Source organism: Xenopus laevis, chromosome 5L (assembly GCF_017654675.1).
Source record: "Xenopus laevis strain J_2021 chromosome 5L, Xenopus_laevis_v10.1, whole genome shotgun sequence".
NCBI classification, from domain to species: domain Eukaryota; kingdom Metazoa; phylum Chordata; class Amphibia; order Anura; family Pipidae; genus Xenopus; species Xenopus laevis.
The window spans coordinates 120,373,383-120,398,837 of record NC_054379.1 but is presented as its reverse complement, the minus strand read 5'-3'; the positions used below and the strand labels follow the sequence as shown (position 1 = coordinate 120,398,837).

The window sequence follows — 25,455 nt, the reverse complement described above, 5'->3', positions numbered from 1 at the left end:
ACCCCAAGGGACCTGGAGCTAGCAGGCTATCCTTTGGTGAATGCACAGAATACAGTGAGCTGATAGAGTCACCCAAGGTGAGAGGTTAGTGGCTCACTGATAAGAAACTTTTTACAAAGACTCTCCAAGGTCATAGCTATATGGGAAGCAGACTGGCATGTGACTGTGATGGGGTCTAAGAAGTTTTGTTGGTCCAGTGGGTAACTAGTGGTAAGTGGTTAGTAGTTTCAATACATTTAATATCTATGAAAAAGGTTTAGGAGGGCCCAGTAACATTGAATTTTAATCCCTTTACAGTAATACAGCTGTAAGGGGATTAAAAACGTGGCTGCACAGTAAATTCCAGCAATTTCCCTGCCACCTCCTCCCAACAACCATGCCTTGTCTTCACTTCCACTGCATTCACAGAGTGGTACTGTGGGACAGAAATATAATTTGCTGAGGACCAAGGGATGCAATATCACATAGCTTAGGCTCTCCTAGTTACCCAACTAGAAATATAAATTTTACATTATATATTTATATATACTGTATATATATATATATATGTATCCAACAGTTATTTCCATCTCTCCACTCTGAGTATCAAGCAATGACCTAGGTGCTATCCGTACACACTTCCATACAAAAAAATATTTGAAAAATGGATGCACACCAGGATTTATAAAATCTTTAAAAATTATAACTTTTATTCAATACATTTCTAAAATAAACCAGGTCAACATTTCGGACTCCGTCTAAGACCTTTGTCAAGACTATGGATGGGCGAATTTGACCCGTTTAGTTTTGACAAAAATTTGCCGCCGGCGAAATGACAGTGACGCTGACATGCTGTTGCACGGCCAAAAATTTTTTACGCAAGTCGTTTTACGCGAGACGCCATACAAGTCTATGAGCGTCATTCCCGCCGCGAAACAAGGCAAAAAAAAAGAAATTCGCCCATCCCTAGTCAAGACCCAAATGTTCAATTAAAAAAACACATTTATAGATAAAATAATCCTGCCCACATGTGGAAACCCTAAACATGTATAAATCATGTAGGGTGTGTAACCCTGCTCCATGAAGAAGAACATAATCACTCATCTGAGAGTACATTTGCAGGGATAACCTAGGAAGGAAAATATAGATAAAAACAAACCAAATCCACTAGGCAACACAAAAATTTGCCAGCACATTTTATGGACCATCTAGTACTACCAAGTAACACTTGTTTTTTAATTAAACATTTGGGTCTTGACAAAGGTCTTAGACAGAGACTGAAACGTTGACCTGATCTATTTTAGAAATGTATTAAATAAAAGTATACATATACATAAAAATACATATATATTTTTTTTTTTCCGGAATAGTTTTCCTTTACAATGAAAAATGGTTTAAGTTTCTAGCAAAGTCAGCTAATGTTCTCTCAATGTAGGCCAAAGAGAACAGAGCTTCAGAATGACATACTGCATATATCTGGTACCTGACAGATTATACAGAACGTACGCTTCTTGTTCAAAATCATTACTGGTGGTACATAAAGGGACCATATCATTTTAGATATACAGTGGGAAAATGGTACTGAGAAAGGTGTATAATGTTAGAAATTGTTACATTTAAATGTATATCAGAATATTATTAAAGAACAGCATAGACAGGAAATTACGCATTAAAGAAACAAAATTGTTAAGGATAGTATTAGCATTAACTTCTCAGTTGTGAAAGCCTTCTGTACACTGGTCATCAATATATCATCAAATATATATATATTACACTAATAGAAAGACCTTCAGATATTAAAGCACAATTATATGGGTTATGATTCACCAGATAATATTACCAATTAAATAAAATGGACTTGATAGGAGATGGTCATCCTGTTAAAAGATTCCATCCAGATAAGAGATCCCATATTATATATACTACAAGATGATAGATGTAATTGAACAAAATACACTAATAGATACATACAGCATTTAAAGCTACAGAGCTGTAATTTATACAATGAGGTCTCACATTGTTTTGCCCTAGGACCTGCCACTGCAAGGGTCAACTGTGAGCAACAAAGGCAGTTTACCGAGTTTAACCAGCTGGCTTAAATTTATGTTACCTGACATTATTCTCGAGTTTTATCTTACACAGTGAAATCCAGATATCTGTGGGGTAGTTGTATATGATTAGGACTAATTTTTCAAAATTATCTTTGTATCATACAATAGACAAACCTTAGGTAGACAGGTGACCAAAGATAAGAGAACTGACTGCAGAAATACGAGAACCCATCTTAAAACAGAAAATAGAGGGTTTGGGTTTTTGCAGCACCTCCTGATTTATCAATGTTTACTACGACTGACCGTGTACTCATGGGAGTGTTCATTAATGCTGAAAATAGTGGTCATTATCAGCATCCCGCACTGGAGCACATACCATTAGATGTTTTATTCCCCTAATCCATCAGATTTTGTATTTTTGTAATTTTTGTAAATATCCAGATCTAGAATATTGCTCATAAAAATATGTTTGAATTTATGTACCAAACCTTTAATTATTCATGTTGAAATCTATATTAAAACATGTATTTGAGATAACAAGTTGTGTAGTATGGAAGTAATAAAATTCATATTGTCAAAATAGTAAAACTGTGCTCTTAATATACTCATATGTAAGGACTGCAATCACAGAGATTATAGATGTTTCGTATTACTCATTATGAAATTGCATGTTTGCAACTTTCAATTAAACCCCAGAAATAGAGTTGTTTTGTTTTACAGGAAATAAATGCAATCACCATATGATGATGCAAATGTTTCTGATTATCATTTAGAGCTTGATAACTTGAAAAGCTTGTGGATATTTGTGTATGACACCCCAGATTCTTAATAATGTGTATCCATACACTGCATGTAAAGTGATGTGTGTTGACGCACTCGTTTTAAGGGGAATAATCATAAAATTGATTTGCCCTAACTTAACCTTAAATTAAAACGAATGAAGAACAAGGAGTACACTGAGGCTTCAGTTGTACTGCAAATGAGCCTTTGAGAGCCACTGATGAAGTATGAGAATAACAGACTTGTGAACAGGGCTGTGGAGTCAGTACATAGATCCTTCAACTCCAACTCCTCAGATTATGGCACCACCAACTCCAACTCTGACTCCTCTGTTTTTAAAGGAACAGTAGCAACAAAAACTGAAAGTGCATCAAAGTAATTAAAATACAGTATAATGTAGTGTTGCTCTGCACTGGTAAAACTAGCATGTATGCTTCAGAAAAATTACCATAGTTTATATATACAAGCTGCTGTGTAGCCATGGGGGCAGCCATTCAAGCTGGAAAGGCACAGGTTACATAGTAGATAACAGATAAAACACCATTGTATTTGGCAAAGCTTAACTGTTATGTATTAGGTTACCTGTGCCTATAACTCGATAAATTTGAGGTATTTGTGTTTTCTTCCTGATTGCATTCAATCGCATTTTTTACAATCAGTTTTTTTCATAAATAATAGTAAAGTAGTTTTTGGTTCAGGCTCCAATGTTCAATTCCTTGTGGCTGCATATTCAGGTGTCTGTGTTACACCGTAAGGTACAATATTCAGGAAAACAGTTGAATCAAACAGCTCCAGGCAGTATTTTTAAACTGCAATGTGTTTATTAGCAGTGTAGGCACACTACATGTTTTAGGCAAAGTCCTTTATCAAGTTATCACACTTGATAAAGGGCTTTGCCACAAACATGTAGAGGCAGATTTACATAGGGTCGAATATTGAGGGTTAACCCTCAATATTCGACTGCCGAATGTAAATCCTTCGACTTCGAATGGTCGAATATTCAAATGATTTTTAGTTCGAATCGTTCGATTCGAAGTCGTAGTCGAAGGTCGAAGTAGCCAATTCGATGGTCGAAGTAGCCAAAAAAAACATTCGAAATTCGAACTTTTTTTTTTTTCTATTCCTTCGAACTAAGTAAATGTGCCCCGTATTGTGCCTACACTGCTAATAAACACATTGCAGTTTAAAAATACTGCCTAGAGCTGTTTGATTCAACTGTTTTCCCGAATTTTTTTCATAAATAAGTAAGCATTCGAGTTGTGAGTTTATTTGAGGTAGAAAAAAACCTCACAAATGTGACATTTGATAAATAAACCCCATAATGAAACATTTGTGTATCGTATTTGTTGTATCATACGGGATATACCAATTACGGGTCTGTATCGCTCATTCTTGTACCAGTTCCTTTTTGCAAATACTTATCAACATACCGTTATATATTTTTTGATTGGAGAACTGATAAAGATCAAAGTAAATAAAATAGTGTTTGTCTTAATAAAATAGCGGATTGTGTGCTACTGTCACTAGTGAATAAGGATAAGGCAGGTATCAGTTTCAACAGCAAGATCTGGAGTCTGTCATCCAATGCTGGTGACAATTGGCCAAAACATTGCCCAAGTAAAATGGATTGCAGATATAAGCCTTACACTGAGCATTGTTGTTATACTTTGGAGTTAAACAATACACTAACAATATCACCACTAGTTGCTGCCATGCAATTCCCTTGGATAACAACTCATTAAGTCACTATTAATGGATAAGACAACCTACAGAGCACCATTATGAAAAAGACTCCATAAATGAATGAGAAACTGAAAAAATATTATTAGCAACATTAAATGAAATGCTGAGAACAAACCCCATAAAAATAATAATTTCACAGCAGAGTGAATAATTTCATAAATACCTAAATACATTTTCATACATGTAAGTCTTTAAAAGCAACTGATTCACATGAGAAATTAAGAAACAGTATGAAATCAATAGAAAATGGAAAAATCAACAGGACTTTCAATTCTTCTGAGGGCTTTGGAACTAAATTCTATTGAAGTGACAGCACATTAAGCCTATCCTGCAGAGCATCATCATCACCACCATCTGAATAACTTTCTTCATCATGACTTTCCAGGGATCCTTTTGTACGCACGGGCATGCTGGAAAAAAAAGAGTCATCAAAGAACAAATTGGACTTGTTACAAATAATATAAGGCTTATGCTTCTACTAGATCAGGCTTATAAGACTAAAATGCCAAATTACAAAGTAGTGGATAGCTTCCCTGTGCGACCACCAGTTTGAAGTATTAACCAACCAGTAAAAGAAAGACTTGGCCATAACTTTAAGAAAATTTGTCAATTTCGATAAATAAACCTGATAATTCATACATTTTTGTGGAATTACAAAAAAAGTTTCATGTTGCAATTAGAAAAGTATAATATTTTCAAAATGATATCTGGGGAACTATGAATGCAGAGCAGCAAGGTGTCCGGATCCAAATCCTCCCAAATACGCACATGTAAAGGGCTGTGTTTGGATCTTTAATAAGTTGCACCAAAATTTGCATCCATTTTAGTGCAACTTCACTTATGGTCTTAAATTACCCTTATAAGCTTTACACGGGTAAAAACTTTTCAAATCAGGGTAGTTGTAATATAGTGCTAAACGAATATAAAGGGTTGACTTGCCCTAAGCCCTCTGTATAGATAAAATGATGCCTCAAGTTGGATTTAAAACATAACAACATGCACTCAGTTCTAAATTTGCAAGAACTTACTAATGTAATGATTTGTTTATGTAGTAAACACATTTTCAAAACAATGACACAGGTGACTTACAGCATACATACCTATGGTTGGTTTGATAGGTTTCACTGAAATGGGTTAAACTTTCGCCTGGTGGGCTGAATTGTAATGAACTGTGAGAATTTCCTTGATGCCAGGATTCATTCATGCCTGTAAGAGTTTTAAATTACTGTTAACTGAAGGAAAATATGGTAACTTTCCAATTTTGTCTTGTTGTGTATGTTCTGTATGCAGTAGAGATGACAATAAACCTTCTTGTCTATATAGTATGTAATGTAATACCATTATAGGGTTGTTCTACAGAGGCCCATTTTAATAAGTGAGAAGGTGGAATAACTACTGCAACTCCCCCTTCCATAAAATGTATTTTATCTTAAAATGTATATGTTTAATTTCAATATGACGACAAGACAATGATAATTAAAAAAAAACATTAAAACATGATTTGTGTTTTGTACATGTATTTTTTCTCCAGATCTGTTGGATATGCATACAGCAGGGTATCAGACAAATGCATCCACCATACCAGCCAATGAGATCCTTGCATTCAGATAAGTGAAAAACTATTGCTATGGGGAACTGCACTTGTCAAATGTAGTACCCCTCTTTATAAATAAGCAATTTTAGCAAAGCTTACCCTGGTCTGTATATTTATTAGAAGCTGCTCACAGCCTGTCCCACCTAAGAGCAGTCAGTTAATTACCTGAATCAATTTGTAAGACATCCAATTCTTTTTTCAAGACAGCAAGAACCTTTTGTTCCTCTGCACGTTCCAAGAGTGGGTCATCTTTATCTGTCAAGTCAATATATTCTATTTCTGAAATCTCACTTGCTGCTCTTGATATTGGTCTTGCTGCTGCAGAGCTTGGCCGTGGAGTATTATTTGATTTTGATGTCCTGCTTATAGAGTTAGAGTTTGCTGAATAAGCTCTTACAGAATGACTACCTGAAAATATAACACAATACTGCAAATGAATAAGAAGGTAAATATTTATACTATTAAATAAGTACCCGCGTGTCAAAAAGGTACTGTAGCTAAAGTGGCAAGTTTTGGTAAACAGGCTTTAGATTTTGCTATTGTAGGCAAATGTAGAATTATGTTTGATATTAAATGTGATTCAGATAAATGCAAATATAACTCTGGTTAGAACAGCTGCTTTTAAAAAGTAAAAAAATTACTGTTACTATACTTTTGAATGTAAAAAGCAGGGCACACTGATAACTAAAAAGCTACTCAATTGCTTCAACGTTATCTAGTATATATATGTTTATATATATATATATATATATGTTTATATATATATATATATATATATATATATATATATATATATATATATATATATATATATATATAAAATTTAATTTAATAGGAAGTGAATTATTCTATTTGACTATCATGCAAGGTAGAGGTATTGTGTACTTATAAGAAGAGAGACCGAATGGAATTTATAGTTCCTTATATTGCTTTATACTTGATTTATGAGAGAGCCGCTGGCTGAAGTACGCAGTGCTACAATTTTATCCATGTTGCTTAAATAATGGATAAGAGTAATAATCCTCAAGTAAATGATAAAATATTGTTAGTAACAATCTTTATTGAAGCAAAGAATAATGTAGGTAACAGTTGCAGGAACAAAAGGTGGCCTACTGCCTCCTGGGCATATAATTTAATCAAGGCCAAAGTTATTCTGCCTATCTACTACCTTTCTTTAATGGTTATGATCGACAATAGCTTCTAGGCTATTAGAGTGAGTTATTGAATAGAAGTGTGATTTCAAAACATTATAAAAAAAAACTAAGCATGTATACCAATGAGACATTTTTAAATATTTTAAAAGAACACTACATAGAATGTATGTATGCTCAATATTCACAACAGACACATTTTAAAAATTATAATTAATGTGAAGAATAATTTGTCTGTTTTATAATATCAGAGGTAGGGTTTATTTTTCAAGGAATTAGTGTGGTTTCAAAAATGTGGTTGTCTAATTGGGAACTACTTGCAATTAAGGTTGTAGTCAGCAGGACATACAATTATTAATCAAAATGTAAAGCTTGGATCTGCTCTTTCAGACTGACAAATCCCCCATTTTAAAAATTAGACTTTTGCATGAAAATTCATGCAAAAGGCAATAGGGCGCATTTACATCCGCAAGAGATGTGGGCAAGTTGCACTTTACCCAGCAGTGGGTTGTGCCTAAAACCACTTTTATTAAAGGTATCTGCATCAATATACGCTCTTCATCTTTCTGTATAGTTTTGGTTGGCACAACTCAGTCCTTTCTGCCTTCTGTTCTGAATTGGGTGCTGTTGTGCCTATAGGTATAGGGGAAACCTAGAGCTACTGCCACCTCCTGACCAAGCAGCAGCTCCAGGGTTCTTTGCTTCTTGTCGCAATAGAAGCAGCGCACTTGTGCCTAAAAAATCATACTAGATGTCAAGCACACTTCAAAACCAGAACTGACAGCAAAAAGAAAATATTCATGGTAATGGTCGAATCTGGTCAAAATGTGCATAAAGCATTAAAGTCTATGTGTGTCAAGATTTTTTTGACGCACAACAAATTTATTTTGATGAGAGTCTATGGGCATCATTTTAGCTGCGAAACTTTCTGAAAAATTTCACTCATCGATTCGGCATAATTGCCCCAGATTTTTGATGGAGCTGCAATAGCATTTACATCCATGATGAAAAAAACTTTGCTCACAGTGGCTAGTTAATTAAATGCATCCTAATGTCTCTGCCAACCACCTGTTATTCAGACTAAGGGGCCATTTAGGATTGCTGATACCTTTTAGCACAAGCAATCTTTAAGGAAACCCTGCGTGAGATAACTAATCATGTCATCATTTTACCCGAAGGGCACCAAGCCCTTTCCTTAAAGATTGCTTGCACCTGTTGACACAGGTAAACACTGGAACCACTGCAACCTCAAAGGTGGGAGTAGCTCTCAGGTTCCCACAGTGACATGCATCAATGAATGGAGAGTACTTGCAAATAAAGAATTAGGGCTTAGATGCCACTGTGACATGGAGTGCAGGCAATGACTTCTGAACACCTTTCTATATTATTAATAAGCCTTTAGGGTATATCATGTGCCCTGTTATGGCTTTATGTTTATATTTTAGGAGAAGTTAGGATAAAATCACACAGGGCATTTTCTCAACTCGTGTACTGACAATTCATGTTTTGAAAACACACACTAAAATATCTCATGTCAATAACCACCAGTAATTGTACTTTAGTGTGGTTTGTATTCAGTCAGGTGAAAGAGGTGATTTCTGTGGTCTCCACTGGCAAAGAAAACTTTCAGTGTGCCTGCAACCTGTGAATCTGTGAATACCTCAATTTGCTTGTAAATTTTTTTGAGTTGCATAAAAATTATTCTTATAAATGAATAAATGTTTATATATGTAGGGCCAATATGTTCCGGTTATATGAACTATTTGCATATTTTAGGCTGTTCATAAAAAATGTGCATTTTTATTTTTTTATGGAAAGGAAGTGATTTCTGTTTTGTTTAATTATTCTGCAAACAATTTTAGGTTGTTAATTATTTGATAATTTTGTGACATTTTCATTTGTATTATTTCTATACCAGCTGAGGTACCTGGTGTTGCCAGGAAAATTTGTTGTTACATTTTAAAAGATATGCATATTTTTTACAGTGCAAATCATTTTTGTTCTGCTGAGTATTTATCATACAATATGCTTCAAGCGCTTTCATGTTGCAAGAAAAGATGGTGGATTTGATAAAAAGCAGTAATCACTCCCATTGTTGACTCTACAATGCTTTAGTCTGCTGAGAAGGTAAAGGCGCTTAAAAGCTTTTTGGGTTACAGCCTTGGTTCTGTCTTTTAAGCTTAGTGAACTTTCTGAAGATAGGCCCAGGACTTGATGTTACAGGCCTGATTGACATTACCTTCCCTGTGTAGTACCCCACGTTTTCTTGAAGTTTTGCTAAAAACGTGTTTTTGTTTAAAACTGTTCAAGACTAAGTTTCGGTTATAATGTTCAATACTAGTTGTTTGATGTCTCTTCAGCCTGGCAATTAATGAGATCTTATATGGTCTAGAGCTCAGGATATTTGTCTAGTGCAAGATCATATTAGATGGCCTTCACAGTTCAAACTTACACTGCAGCAGACTGAGGTAGGCAAGTAGGGTTGTGATCTACCAACAAACTATTTTTTTTTTTAAATTTAACTTTAAAAAATGTAAACCAAGCAAGCTATGTGACACGTCAAGAATACAGATAGGTTTAATGAAATATGTAATTTAGTCATTTAGTTAAAAAATGTGATGCTCAGTGTTGTCTATCTGCTAAAGTTTTTTTAGAAGTACAGCAGGCAACGTACAGTATATAATGTGACATTATTACAGACTTCTCCTTAGAATTTTTAAATATGGGTAGTATGAGTTTCGTTTAACATAAAGAATATATATCATTCAGCAATTTAAGGACCTGTTTTTAAAGCAACAAGTTTCTAGAAATGGTTAGTAGATTTCTCAAAGTGGTCGATACAGTATCACAAGATATGTCATGACTATGAAGATTTTCATTCATCCAGGTCATAACACCTGTATCTAGGAGTTGCATGATAATCCTATCACAACTACACAGAATCAACACCTCTGTGAGTTTCTTCAGATGTCACCTCTTTGAAGAGTTACAATGTGCCATTGTGTTTGGATCAGTGGAAGAATTTATATGCCGAGAACTTCCCACACCAGTCAGTTGAACTGAAGAAGCTGCTCGGATGAGTAGTGAAACGTCTTCATTGATTACTCAGCAAGTCCAGTTGTTTTTAGATTGACCTATACTAGATAAGATATGTCATGTTTCAGTGCTACATTCATTGTGCCCATTTCGTTTAGACGTTTCCAATTCTCTTTTCCAACTGAAATCACCTGTCCAGTTCAGATCTGACTAAAATGTATTATTTTCTATGGGAGCATGAAGAACTTCCATTGCAGAAAGAATAATGCATCTGCTTTTTAATATCCAAATGTCTAATGTGATATAAATATAATTTTTAACATTGACATTTACATAATTTGCAAAAAATGGAAGTATATCAAAAAAGCAATAAAGCAATAACCATAGACAGCCTCAGGTTTTCAGCATATCAACCCAACCTTGTTAGTATTATGACAAAGTCCATAAAAAAATCTACTAAAGCTAAAAAAAAGGGGTATAGGAAATTAGTTTATTCAGTCCAGAGGGGCTAAAGGGGGGTGCCTCCTTTTAAACCAAATTGTGCCTATTCATTTGAACAAATGCACAAGAATATTGGGAGAGAATGAGATATATTTGGAAAAGATGAAATTGCTTTGCATAAATGACACACTGTGAGAGATTTAACATGTGGCCTGAGCTTAAAATGGATGGATATATATCTGAAGTGCATGATAAACTACATATGAATAGTTTAAAGAGAGAACAGGAAGATACATGAAACATGGCATCCACTTAAACAGCAACAATACTGTGATAAATTGTAATCAGGAATGGAAAGGCATCCTTAGAGAAAATCTAAATAATGGAGGGTAAGGTACAAAAAAATTAAAATCACATGTTCACTATTTGTAACATACTTTTTAATACGTGTAACTGATATTGTTTTACCACTTATGATAACACAGGGCCATTATGCTACAGTTGTGATAAAATGTAGTGGTAAATAAACCAGTAGTATCCAACCAATAGTAATTTGTCTGTTGTCAATATATGTCTCCAGGGATGCAGATACACCTAATTTAAGAATCTACCTTGGAGTGCCTGAAGATACTTGATATAATGCCAAAAGCCAAAAACCTATTATACTTTAACGACAGATTCAAGTTAAAATATTGTTGCTGTTAGCTATGTCTAACAGCAGATATTAAAATATAATGTACCCCCTGCTGAAAATGATAAAAAGATATTACAATGCTGTAGAAGCTACTTCTGTGTTCCATGACCTGGATAAATATGTTTACAGAACTCCCTTGGCTAATTGTAAAATCCTTACATTTAACTGTGGGGGGTAAGAATTGCCATAAGTAGATATTAGCAATTTAAATTGACTGAAATATTTAATAACATTTTAAATAATGATAATATTCAATACCATATGAATTTTGCATTAGGCAAAAATGTACATACGCAATATATTAATATATGTGAATGCAAATCTAATGTGATTAACTTGATTACATAATTATGTAAAAGTATAAATGTATTAAGAGTATTAGCAGGACTTATGGCCAACTGAAAATTGCCATTTATTTTGTATATAATTACTATCCTAGTTGAAGAGCAAAGGCTACAGGACATTGCTCAGTGATGTCTGGTGGCTGCTGTGGGAAAGGGGTGTACAGATCTCATTGTGCTGAGTGAATTACATGATGTTGTAAAATCATTGATGCCGTGGAATATGTAATGTTTTCAGTTTTGTTACAGAATATGTTATCTTTTCTTTATAACCACAAGAGGGAGACCCTGGCATTGCAGGAAGGCTAGGGCCCATCTGAGCTTCTGAAATAATATATAGTATTTCTATGATGTGGCAGCCTTTCAACTGTTGTTGAACTATGATGTCCAACTATGATGTACAGGATGAGAATATATAACAAAAAATTAAATCTTTTGTATATTTATCTATATCCCATGTGCTCACCCCCCCCCAATGCTGGCAAAGGCAATGTCTAAAAACCAACTTAAAACAAACCAGTTTTCTTGGCTCAGGGTACCATATATTTTCTGGATGGGATACTTGGGGGGTCATGTAATCAAAGGCTCTAAGCTTGTCCAGGAACAGTAACCCATAGCATCCAATCAGCAGGTAACATCTACTGGTCAACTGCTTAAAAGCAAACATCTTACTGATTGCTATAGGATACTGCTCCTGGGCAAACTTAGTTCCTTTTAAACAACATTATTGTACAGCACTGCAAAATATGTTGGTACTTAGAAATACATGATAATAATAGTAATAACTACATGTGAGTTGTATTTCTGCTAAATATTTGGCAATGAAAGGTATTGTCGAATAAGCAGAGGGAGATAGTATAGAAAAATATTTGGGTTAAGCTATGGAACACAGCACCATTTTGATGCTAAAAAATGAATAAATAACAGGGCTCATATGAGAGGTGTTTTTTACACTCTTCACTGTTTTTTTGTGTGGGCTCTATTGGGTCTATTTATCATATTTAATGCCAAAAATTGTAAAATGTTGTGTAAAATAAATGGTGAATGTATCAAGGTGTGTTTTTTTTACACCACCCAAATGCCAGATTTGACGCTGTTATTTTACACCACTTCAGACCTTGTGTATCTAATTAAAGTCAATGGGAAATATTCAAGCTGCAAGAAAGTTCAGGTAGAAAAAAAATGCAGGTAAAAAATTCAAAACACAAATTCGAATTTTCAGTTTACCCTTAATAAATCTATAGCCCTATGATCTGCTAAAAATTATACATGGCTATATAAACTAGCTCAGGTTATGACAGCGTTGAAAGCCAAAATTCATGGAGAGTAACTATTAATATGGCTTTTAATGTCAGAGTGGATAGCTGCAGAAAAGGAATGTTAGCGTTTTATTTCTCTTGTATCCAAATGTACTTTAGAAACACAAGTTTTTTTATTTATATTTCTTTATCAAGTAGTTCAGAAAAAACGCAGATGTATTTTTTTTTTCAGTTTCTGTTCATTAGATGTAATACGTTCAATCTATTCAAACAAGTTAAGCAGCCACTCTTTGGGTACAAAAAGGAAAACACAAGTTATTAGCCTCTGAATGCTTTCAAAGGTCAATTTTAAAATGGAACTTGTAGAGTCTATAAAGCAAAGTACGAAGCCTGCCTGGGAAATTATGCTGGTTGCTTATAAATATTACATTTAACAGCTAACTCTAGAAACATGAAATGTAATTAGATCTACAAAAACACCCATAGGTGTATAACAAAACAAGAATACAGAAATTACAAACAGCATTTTATTATGAAGGTTAGGATTTCTCAAACAAATATATTCTGTTAAGCTATGAAATGAAAAAAACATTAGCAAAAAATGGAATAGAAAAGCATTAACAAAGTCTAGCAAAGTCTTACTTTGTAGAGTTCGATGTGCATTTAATAATAGCACATACAGTAAATCACAGGTGTCTTAATATAACAAGACTGATGTCATTCAATCCAGTTAAAGAATTGGCAGGGATGGGCCAATAAACTTAGTGTAGTTGTTAACATGGAGGTTGGTTAATGGTCACAAGGTACATTGGAAATTTTACTTTTCTTATATATATATTTATATTAAGTAGAGTAAAAAAAAATACTGTTAATATTATGAACTGCTGGTGCTTTCCTGACCAAACTCAAGTAGGATTTTGAAAATGTTTGGTACCTCCCTACCAAACTGTTTAGATTTACCTTGTGTCCACTTCCTTCTGGTATACTGTGCCCTTTTCCTGGCAAATAACTTGGTTTTAGAACTCTCTCTGGAATAGTGTACTTTACCTGTTACTATATGTACAGTGGAGCCATCTTCAGTTTCACTTAGACCTCCCACCCCATCTAGTCCCATGCTTTACATTAAATCACATACCTCTCCCTGTTTTTGACTCATTTAGGGCAGCAAAATTTCTGATTTTAGGTATGCAGAGTTCAACAGCATATTCAGTTGCAAGGTATAGGTTAAAATAAATATGCACAAAATTGAAATACGGTTGTTGCTGTATAGTGCACTGTATCTTCATTTCTTTATTCCATATTTGCAATGTAGTTAATTATACAGGTACAATTTTGGACTGTAAAATCTTCTTCAATAGGTTGTGATACATATTAATGGGTCTACATATCAGTCTGCCCAAAAATGATGCATAAACTCCAAGGATTACATAGATTTGCTTCCCAGTTATGGTATCACAATATCTAAGGCAATCCCTAGGGTTGTTTGCAATATAATATCTTGCAGGACTGATGTGTTAGCCCATAAATAGCACAACTTTATAAAAAAAAAAAAAACCTCGCTAAAAACCTAACTGAATCTTTCATAGGTACAATATCTCAGTGAGTTTGCACATCTTGCCCCAGAGATACTAACAAAGATGAGCAAAAGTGTTTTACATAAGACTTCATACACATGTTTATGCTTCAATTTATATAATGTACAAGTGCAAGACTTTTGAGACTCTTACCTGTCACTGGTTTCAGCTTCATTTTAGAATTGGATTGCCTAGGACTAAAACCTTTCTCTGTGAAACGTTTGTTACATTGAAACTGTGCTTTCTCTAAAATGTCTTGAACAACAGCCTCATCTGCACACATGCTTAAGCTGCTGGCGGGTCTCCAGTGGTTACTACCTGAAACAGAATCCCAACATTTCATGAAGCTTTGTTTTTTTAGGGAAATTGCAGTACATTTAGGGGGTTATTTTCTAAACCTCAACTTTTTCATCAAGGTTTTTTGGTCAAAAACTCACATTTTTAGAGGGAAAAAACTTCTAATGGTTGAAGTTGCAAAAAGTCAGAATCTGAAAATACGCCATCTGAGGCAGTTGAGGTCATATAGAAGTCAATGGCAGATGTCCCTTTTACAATATGAACATATAGCTATAACCAGAAGAAATCAAGATGTTCAGGCGTCAAATTTGAAAAATTCTTACAACTTGAGTTTTTGCTAGATTTTATCGGTTTTTTTTTCCCCAACTTTTTCGAGTTATTTTATTAATAAATAAGATACAATTGTGGATGGTAGTTTGGTCAATCTTAGTTTAATAAAAATATGAGATAAAATTTAGTTTTAGTAAATAACCCCTTAATGTTACCAACATCATGAAATGCAAACAGCACCATAAAATACATACGAAATGTGCAATTCCCCTTTGCACATCACATACACATCTCTAATAATTTATAATAATGGTGTTGATCTCTTGAGTATACTCATTGTAATTAGTACAATTGTGGATGGGAGTTTGGTCAATCTTAGTTTAATAAAAATATGAGATAATATTTAGTTTTAGTAAATAACCCCTTAATTTTACCAACATTATGAAATGCAAACAGCACCATAAAATACATATGAAATGTGCAATTCCCCTTTGCGCATCACATACACATCTCTAATAATTTATAATAATGGTGTTGATCTCTTGAGTATACTCATTGTAATTAGTACAATTATGAAGTTGAGGGGCCTGCTGCTTTTGTTCTACTATATTTTTCATCTGAAAAATAACAACTCAATATCAATAATATCTCCTTGGTGAATACAACAATCTGGCAACAGAATGCGGAGTTGAGTTGCATTGTGTTTTCTATATAAACCCAGTGTTGTCATATGTAGATTTTTAAAGGAGAAGGAAAGGCTAAAATTAAGTAAGCTTTATCAGAAAGGTCTATATAAATGCACCAGTAAGCCCTCAAAGCAATGCTGCTCTGAGTCCTCTGTCAAAAGAAACACTGTATTTCTTTCCTTCTATTGTGTATACATGGGCTTCTGCATCAGACTTACTTCTTTCAGCATAAACCTCTTGGGCTAGGGCTTGAGCATGCTCAGTTTGCTCCTCTATTCCTCTCCCTTTTCCCTCCTCTCATCCCTGCTGTAGTCTGAGCCCATAGCTATGAGTGAGCAGGGGGAGACTCAGGCAGGAAGTGATGTCACACCAAGCTAATATGGCAGCTGCTATCTTAAACAAACAGAGAGCTTCTAGAGTTGTTTACTCGGGTATGGTAATGCAGAATAAATATAGTGTTATAGCTTGCACTATTGTGGCTAATCCATTGGCAATAAAGCTTCCCTTCTCCTTTAAAGATGTTAGACTGTAAAACTGAAATGGAAATTACATATAAGTAGAACATTAGAGCTGGTAGTAGATTGTTTCATTGTTCGATTACAGTGAGGAACATATCACTGAACGAGGAAAATGTTAACATTACATAGATGAATAAATGCAACATATATTAGAGTTAAGAATCTATAGGAGGTTATGTAATAAATGCACTACGTTGCCCTGGTGCAGTATCTCATACCAGCAACCAACCAGCAGGTAGAATTTACTGGTCACCTGTTTAACAGCAAACACCTTATTGTTTGCCATGGGTTACTGCTACTGGGCAAACGTAGTGTCTTTTACTACATATGGGAGTACATGATATAAGTATAGTGAGCCAATGTGCACTTACAGGCAAAGGCCATTATGGAGCCATAGGTAATTACAATTAACCACAGTTTAACAATACAATGGATTTAAAGAGCAAGTCAACCCCAAAATAAAAGTTTGCCTAAGAAAAGAAAACATAAGTATATGCATCTTTCCAATACACTGTACATTTATTGAAAAATGTTGGTGCTTTTAAAGTTATTTGTAAAAACAATTGCTATTGAAAGCAGCATTTGCTTCCCAGCAAAGACAGGTCTGTTAATCAGCTGCCTTGTCTTACATCGTTTCAATAGTTTGAGCCACAGGGCAGAGAATATAAAAATGTTATGTATTGTATATGTTATAGCATTAAAAATACAAAAAACATTAAAACATTTCATAAATGAATTAACACATTTTTCAAAATTGCTTAGAATTATGTTTTCTTTTATTAGGCAAAACCCCAAAACTTTTTTGGGATGACATTTAATAGCACCACATATATTAAACAAAAAGGCAAAGCAAACTTAATGTCTACTGTTCTAAACAACATAAATGTAAAATGAATCTGCAAAAACCACATTGACCCCACGATAACTTCTTCTAGATGTTCGTGTTTAGTATCTGGTGAGACACAGGTGAATCTGAGCACATTTCTCAGTTACATACCAGCCTTGCAAAATAATATTCAAAGGTTGCTAAAAAAAAAAACAACATGCTTAATTACTAAACAATAAATAAAGCCTCATGCTGGTAAAATATCCCTCGCATAGTTGAAATATGATTTTCACTAACATAAGATAAAAAACAATAGACCAACCAAAGCAGAGACAGACTCTGTAAAGGGTACTGTAAATTAGAAATATTATTATTTAGGAACTAGATGCCGGATGCACATTAACAATAATAAACTAAATGTTAAAGTTACAGTACAATTAAAATTGTATGAGGCAATGTTTTCAGTTTTATGCTCAGATGATAAGTGAACTGAAAGTCAGGCATTGAAAGAATACAGGAACAAGCTGGGTAATTGGTTCAGCGGTGCCCATAAAGCACTCATTATAATATTTCTCTTGTATCAGGAAAGAGACTTCCCAGTATTCTTCATTTCTTTATTTTTTTTGTTGAAAAGAAATGTTTTCTGGTTGTTACTTTGAAAGAGCTGTATCCCATGCTGGTAGTTTGGAGACCTAATTACCGCATATTTTAGCCATAGGCAGAAACAGGAGAAAAATCACTCAATTTTATTAATATTGTTTTATTATTGCTTTCGTTTAGATGTTTGTGCATTGCATTTTCTTGTTTTGCAGTTTCATAAACACAAAGATGATTGATTTATTTTCCTTTATATGATCCTTTTAAAAATGCTGGAATGAAAAATGTCTTAACGTAAGTATCAAGCAGATGAGAAGCTTAAGGAAGAACAACACCATAAAATGTTGTATTTTAACCTAACTTAAAAGGCTTATAAAAAGGCAAAGACAAAACTGTTTTACAAAGCAATCCTTTCACAAAGAATATTTAAATAAAGGCTACTAAACTTTCCTCAGCTTCTAATTTTTAGATACACCGTGTATAAAATACATAAATTCTGCTGAGGTTTTAGTTTGTTTGTACTCTGCATATTGTATATTTGGAGCAATGGATTTTTATTTCAAACACAAAAAAAGCAATTTTTGCAAAATGTTAAATAATCTGCTGTCAGAAGTAAATAACTACAGTATCTACATGTGCACAGTACCTTACCTTACCTCAATCCTACTGTACCTTGATATCTGGATAACAGATTTATCTGATTTCCTGCAAACTGGAAATCTGCAACTTAGACTGTAAATTCTGTGGTGCCTGGACCTCCTCCCTTTGTCACTTAATCTTGACTGTGATTGCATTATTCTATTTAATTATATTCTGTTATTGTATTGTTTCTCTTCTATTCTTTTAATGTATTGTTTTAATTTACATTGTTGCGATAAAACACATTCCCAATCCAACTCATTGCTGTGAAATGGTAGTAAGGTCCAGATTTAATTATTGCTCCCCACACATCTGAACAGTAATAACATGCCCAGCATAGTCTGCATTATATGTTAAAGAGAAAACATACTATAGTTTTTGACATTCAGTTGGGCTTATGTTGAAAAGGTACATAAACACTATCTAAACTTTCAAAAATAAATATATACATATATTTTTTACACAGAAATACCCGATTCCATGGATTGCATTGAAGCCATGCTACAAGTAAGAGCTATATCACAATATCTCTTAGGCTCACAGTTTACACCTGACACCTCCCATACCTTTCATTGTGAAGTCAAGGTTTCTGAGACTTGAAGTCCCTCTGCTTTCCAAATTGGGTGATGCACAGATTTGCTGAGTCCCAGAAAGTATCACTTCACAATGGAACAAGATAAGGAAGGGTTGGATCACTCTATGAGCCAAAAAGGTGGGGACAACTGTAGCCCATGCAGCACAGAGAAAGAATATCATGGTTTTCTCTAAATTTTTGAAACCAAGTATGTTTGAGTAAAAAATAATGCATGTCAAAAAGAGGGGGGTATATTTTCCCTTTAATGAAGATCTAAAATTCTTCAATGAATTATAAGTGCACCAACCTCAAACCACTACAACCATTTAGAATGTGATTTGTGCCTGAATAGCTTTGCCTCCTTCTTTTTTGCTGATTTATAGTCAGTTAATTATGGGTTAATTATGGGCAATTAATTCAGATTCATATTACATGGCAGCTTATGCAGGCATGGGATCAGTTATCCAGAAAAATCTATAATTGCTTATAGAGTCCATTTTAAATACATAAATAAAACAAAATTTTAAAAAGGGGGTTCCCTTTTCTCATTAGAAATAAAACAGTACCTTGCATTTGATCCCAACTGCAATATAATTACTCCTTAATGGAGGTAAAACAAACATATTGGGTTTAATTAATGTTTAAATGTTTAATTAATGTTTAAATGAATTTTTTTGTCCCATACATGTATTCTACAATTACTCTTGTATATTCAGCTCCTGCATTAAATCTGACCTCACTTACTGTTATTGTTTTGTTGACTTCAACCCCTTGGGCTAACTTTTCAACATCAACCCAGAGCATTAAAGTGCATTAAATGTATTGTATTAAATGAAAGGGAACAAATATAAAATAAATTATTTATATTTAAATATACCTATACAGGTGATCTTTTCATCTGAAGTTTTGGGGTCAGGAGATTGTGGTGACCTGTGGTCTAGTTTCACTCCCTTTGTGTCAACATCCAGCACAAGAAATCCATTAAGGCCTTGATAGTCAGTTACCACACATTTCTCCCTGAGAGCAATGCTTCTGAGGTCCTGCAATGGGAACAGAATAAAAAAATAAATAAAAAAGGATATGTCCATGATTTCTTTATTTATATTCAGATTTTTACAGAACCTTAAATGTTTGCAAACAATGTGGTACACACACACACACACACACACACATATATTTGAAAATGTGTGGGGGCTTTTCTGCTAAATGCCAAACCTACATAGCTTTTCTATTCTTCAGGTTGAAGCTAGCCCCATTAGATAGAGTGTTTGCATGTAAATAAGCCTGATCTTCCATGAATCTTGTGCCCTACTAGTCTTTATAGTCTATATGTAAAGATATAAAGCAATACTAGACTGCTATATAGTGTACTTACTATGCAAGTAATAAAGAAATTATGACCTTTTTTTAAAGTTAATATTTTTTACAAAATGATATAACATTGCACATTGTTTTCAGGCACAAGCAACAGCTTTTTATTTTGAGCACAGAAATCATTTAATAATATTAATGAGGGATGAAAATGGCATGTTATTATAAATGTCATTACGGGAGAAATATCAAGAAACGCTGAATATCAGCCGGTGAGTTCATGGGGCATTTAAATATATTCATGTAATACATTATTATTTATAAAACAGTCATATTCAGCTGTCAGTTTAATGACTGCACTTTAAAAGAGAACAAAATAAAAGGATATACTTTGATATCGTATTCAAGATAACATATTCTCACAATTCCCTGAAGCATTTAACCAGCTAAGTATATAATCTCTGAGCATTATAAAAAACAGTTGGTCTCTTGATGCTGAAATAATTATTGATGGAGGTCACACAGCAATATGCATGGTAGTGGTACTCAGACTCTACACAGAATCCCATGCAAGTGGGAATAAGAATGAGCACTGCAGCTTTCAAACTCAGAAATTAAGGTCACTGTTCTATTCCCTTGGTGTGCAGATAACAGTGTATTTGACAGATAAGGAAGCTTTACTTGTATATAGATGTATAAAGCGAATACATTATCAGAAAAGAAAAAAGCAGTTCTAAAAATAAAATCAGACGACATACACTGCTGAAATTGTTTTTAGAAATTACCACTAACTTAAAGCACACCATATAATGCATTTGGTCAATCTTAAACTGGTCATTCAGAGCTAGATGTCCATTTTTGATCTGGTAGACAAAAAGCAGATTGTTAGCCAAGTGGTGGCTACACAAGATTTATATAGAGTAATTGTTTATGCTTCAAGTTAATGACTGGATCCCGTGGGCAGTATGGACAGATTCATCTGTAGCGAACCACATCCAGTGCTCTCCCCAGATCCTTTTTGCCGGGGCACATTGCCCAGCACGTAATCACTGTAACCGGGGCGAGAGAGGTGGGGGAGGCACTTAATTATTAATTTTTTTTCATTTATCCCCTGTCGATTTTTTCCTGGTCTGCGACTTTTTTTTCTTGGGAAAACACTATAATCTATGGCACTATGCAGTCTAAAGCTAAATAGATTTTCTGCTTAATCAATATTCAATCATATTGGGCCCATACAAAGGCTAATGAACTGCTAACTGTTCAAGAGTGGTCAAGATAGCACCGAGTAATGACCTGTCTAAGAGCACATCTCTCAAATGCACTCATGGGGTCCAATGATATCAGACAGCAGGCATTGGAAAGCAAACACATAGCCCTAAATTTAATCATATCAAGCAGGGGGGAGAGAATATTGAACTAAAAATATACCATTTTATTTAACCAGGCACAACAAAAGGGTTCATTTTGCTTCATTACATGTAGTACATACAAATACATACGAGGTCAAACCAGAAGACTATTTTGTAATCATAAAAACCCAATTATAATTTTATATATAATCTTATTTTCACTGAGATTATATTTATGTTTTTGTGATTATATTATAGCCTTGCAACGGGATCTCTTGCAGTATTATCCTGAATTTTGAACCAAATTGTTCCTTCTGTTTGAAAAGAGGCCTGGTCTGGGAGGTGTACAAGCGCTTTCCACATAACCTGATCATCTGCCTGGAAGAATCAGGGGCGTTTCTGCCACGGAGGTTCCCCAGAAGTTACCAGGGGCAGCAAAAAGACGCGCTCCTGGTAACTGTAAGAGCCGAATTTCTGGTTATTAAATGTGCATCACTATCGCAGAGAGGGGAATTGCGCTCTCTGCGCTAGAAAAGCCGAATTTCTGGTTTAATAACTGGAAATTCGGCTTTTCTAGTGCAAAGCGCTCAATTTCCCTCTCTGTGCTTGTGATGTGCATTCTAATACCGCCTTAGGTGGCATTAATACCTGAAATGCCCTTGGGAAGAATAGGCCAAAGTCACTCCCATGCAGTGTACAAACTTGTATATACTGACCCCAAAAACTTAAAGCTGTTATACTGCTGCCAAAGTCTACCATATTTTGAGTTTTAGAATTCAAATATTAGCAAATATCAAACATTTCAATGTAGGATTTTTTATCCTGTAAAATGAGAGAAGTAGTCAAGGGTGTGAATGCTTTTGTTAGGCACTGTCTATAATATAATATTTATTAACACACATATATATATATATATATTTTTTTTATATTTATATATATATATATATATATATATATATATATATATATATATATATATATATATATATATATATATATATATATATATATATTCATATTTAAAATTAAAATGATGGGTCTTATTATGGAGACATGTTTAACTGCTAAATGGGATTTATCTGGGATGTCCCTTGCACCTTTGTGCTTATTTGTGATTTAAAAACCTGTATCCCCTGTTGAGCTTCAATTGTTCAATATAGAGTATTCTTTTATATATATATATATATATATATATATATATATATATATATATATATATTTTTATATTTATATATATATATATATATATATATATATATATATATATATATATATATATATATATATATATATATATATATATATATATTCATATTTAAAATTAAAATGATGGGTCTTATTATGGAGACATGTTTAACTGCTAAATGGGATTTATCTGGGATGTCCCTTGCACCTTTGTGCTTATTTGTGATTTAAAAACCTGTATCCCCTGTTGAGCTTCAATTGTTCAATATAGAGTATTCTTTTACTATCACCTTTATCATTTAGCGTGAAAAAAATTGGTATATGGTGGCTGTTTACACACATACAAAATATTCACTACTATTAAAAAGTATACCTTTATTAAAGCTGTGCATGTGTTCAATGTGTCATTAAAACAATAAGAAATGCTGCCCGCCACCCTTATATTTAGAAATATGACTGAGAATGAATTGCTGTGATATACTTAAAAAAATAGCTGGAATTTTACCTTGGACACATTTCCAGCTGAGGCTGAATCCAAACTCTGGTTCTCATTAAAGCTTTTGTATTCCATTGATTTGCTGTCCTTAAGCTCTGGGGCTGTAAGCAGATGATCTGTATAGAAAGCATGAAATGTTTATATATTGCTGTCAGCTGCTTAATTCTCCTGTCTGGCTGCTACCCTCAGTTTTCGCTCTAGATAACTGCACAGCTTGTCATTAAGTCTTTGGTGGAGAACATTTATATATGGAACATCATTTTGCAGAATGGAAGAAGAATTTATCGCATTAAGCCTTTCACACCTTAAGTAACAATCTCACAATTTTTCAGTTAGAACATTACCATTGTTTGTTACAGTTTTACAAACATCACTGCACACTTAACTGGTCCAGTTTGTACAATAAACACCATGTAAAAGTGACAAAAAATGTTGGCTTGCTTATTTCAACATGTTTAGTTATAATAGCCTTCTCAACTACACTCTCTAGAGTGACAATAAAATATATGGTAAATTAGCTCTGTTAGTTCATCTGAAAGAAGCTTCAATCAAGCTCATAAACTATGTGAGTAAGACATTGGTACATTTACAGTAAAACAATTTGCCATGGATTAAAGAAAATAACGAAAATGAAGAAAGTGAAGAGCAAATTACTGCCCTGTCTTGTTACAGCCTTATTCGTTAATATTCCATCATAATAAGGCCCAGGAGCTAATATTTTTATATTTATGGACCGCAAAAAGAGACCTCACAATTGCAGTTGAAAATAAAAACAAATATACTTTAACTGGCCATTGCTAGTCTAAGGCTAAGGGCAGACGGGCAGATTCAGGGAGATTTAGTTGTCTGGCGCTTCGATTTCCGAAATCGCCCGAAGTTGCCTCATGAGGAAACTTTGGGCAATTTCGGAAAACGATGTGCCGCGAGTGCATTACGCTGGCATTTTCTCATTCAAGCAGGCGGAAGGCAGTAAGAAGGAAGTTCGGGGAGATTGTCGCCCCGCAGAAGAGGCGATTAGTCGCCAGGCGACTAAATCTCCCCGAATCTGCCCCTTCCCTTATATTTAAAAGGGAAGCTGTCACCCGAAAAAAATATTCCAAATCCTATTTTATAACATTAGTCAAGCAAAATAAACTTTAATTACACTGTATAAAGTATTTGAATCTTGTTTCCCTCGGTCTGGGAAATTATAAGTATAACAAGCAGGCAGGAGACATTTTGTGGACAGTTACTAAGGCAAGCCTTGCATCATCTCAAAATCTTGTTTGTGCACCAGAATGGGGGACCTGATGTCCATGCTAATGCACTAGTTACACAATTAAATAGTAAAGAGAGCGGGGGAACGTGGGGAGAGCAGTGACATCTAGTAAGTGCTGAGTGAAAAATGAGAGTAATTGCCTGCCCCGCCTCTATGCCTAGGCGTTTTTTTTTGGGGGGGGGGGGGTTTGCCTTCCTCTGGATCAACTGGTCGAAAGGTTGAACTTGATGGACGTGTCTTTCTTTTTTCAACTTACTATGTACTATAACTTCCACCTTAGTATTCTATGTCAGCAAACAGCAATACTGCACATTTCAGAAAAGTTCAAGAGGCAGCAAAAAAGTTATTTGCAGCAAAATGTGAAGGTTTGCATCTGTTTGATAGAAATGTAACTTGGCAAATGTTACCTTGTGTCATTTCTTTGTGTAGGGAAGCAGAATACGCCCTTAACGCCTTGTCTCCTTTAATGGAGAATGTTGATTGCAATGGAGTTTTTGGCCTCTTTGCTCCTGCTTGAATGGGTGACGTTCTTGACATCTTTGCAACAGATTGACTGTTTTGAATTTCTTTATCTGTGAAACTTAAGTATTAAATACAAAGTTATGAGCACTGAATGATCAAGTGAATGACCTATCCACAGAAGTCCAGTAGTTTTAGTCACCTAATAAACTAACCTTAAACTAAGCTTAAGACAGGGACAGGTTTAAAAAAATATTGGCAATAACTTTGTATTATAATATCATGTAGTTATTCACTGCAGCATGATTTAGCTGCCAAAGACTAGAAATAACCCAAAGACATAATGT

The 25,455-nt window shown here is 34.3% G+C and overlaps 1 protein-coding gene across 2 annotated transcripts in view; it reads right to left on the bottom strand.

The window, feature by feature from the left end:
- Positions 1-4,610: 4,610 nt before the first annotated feature.
- zbbx.L (zinc finger, B-box domain containing L homeolog) overlaps positions 4,611-25,455 on the bottom strand; it is a 93,318-nt gene continuing 72,473 nt past the window's right edge. For both annotated transcript variants that reach the window (XM_018263738.2, XM_018263739.2), the window contains exons 14-20: positions 25,057-25,229; positions 23,401-23,507; positions 19,928-20,090; positions 14,797-14,961; positions 6,313-6,555; positions 5,654-5,759; positions 4,611-4,963 (exon numbers count right to left, since the gene is read on the bottom strand). In XM_018263738.2, coding sequence (XP_018119227.1) covers positions 4,852-4,963; positions 5,654-5,759; positions 6,313-6,555; positions 14,797-14,961; positions 19,928-20,090; positions 23,401-23,507; positions 25,057-25,229 — 1,069 coding nt within the window. In that variant the 3' untranslated portion in view covers positions 4,611-4,851. The remainder of the gene's footprint in view (positions 4,964-5,653; positions 5,760-6,312; positions 6,556-14,796; positions 14,962-19,927; positions 20,091-23,400; positions 23,508-25,056; positions 25,230-25,455) is intronic.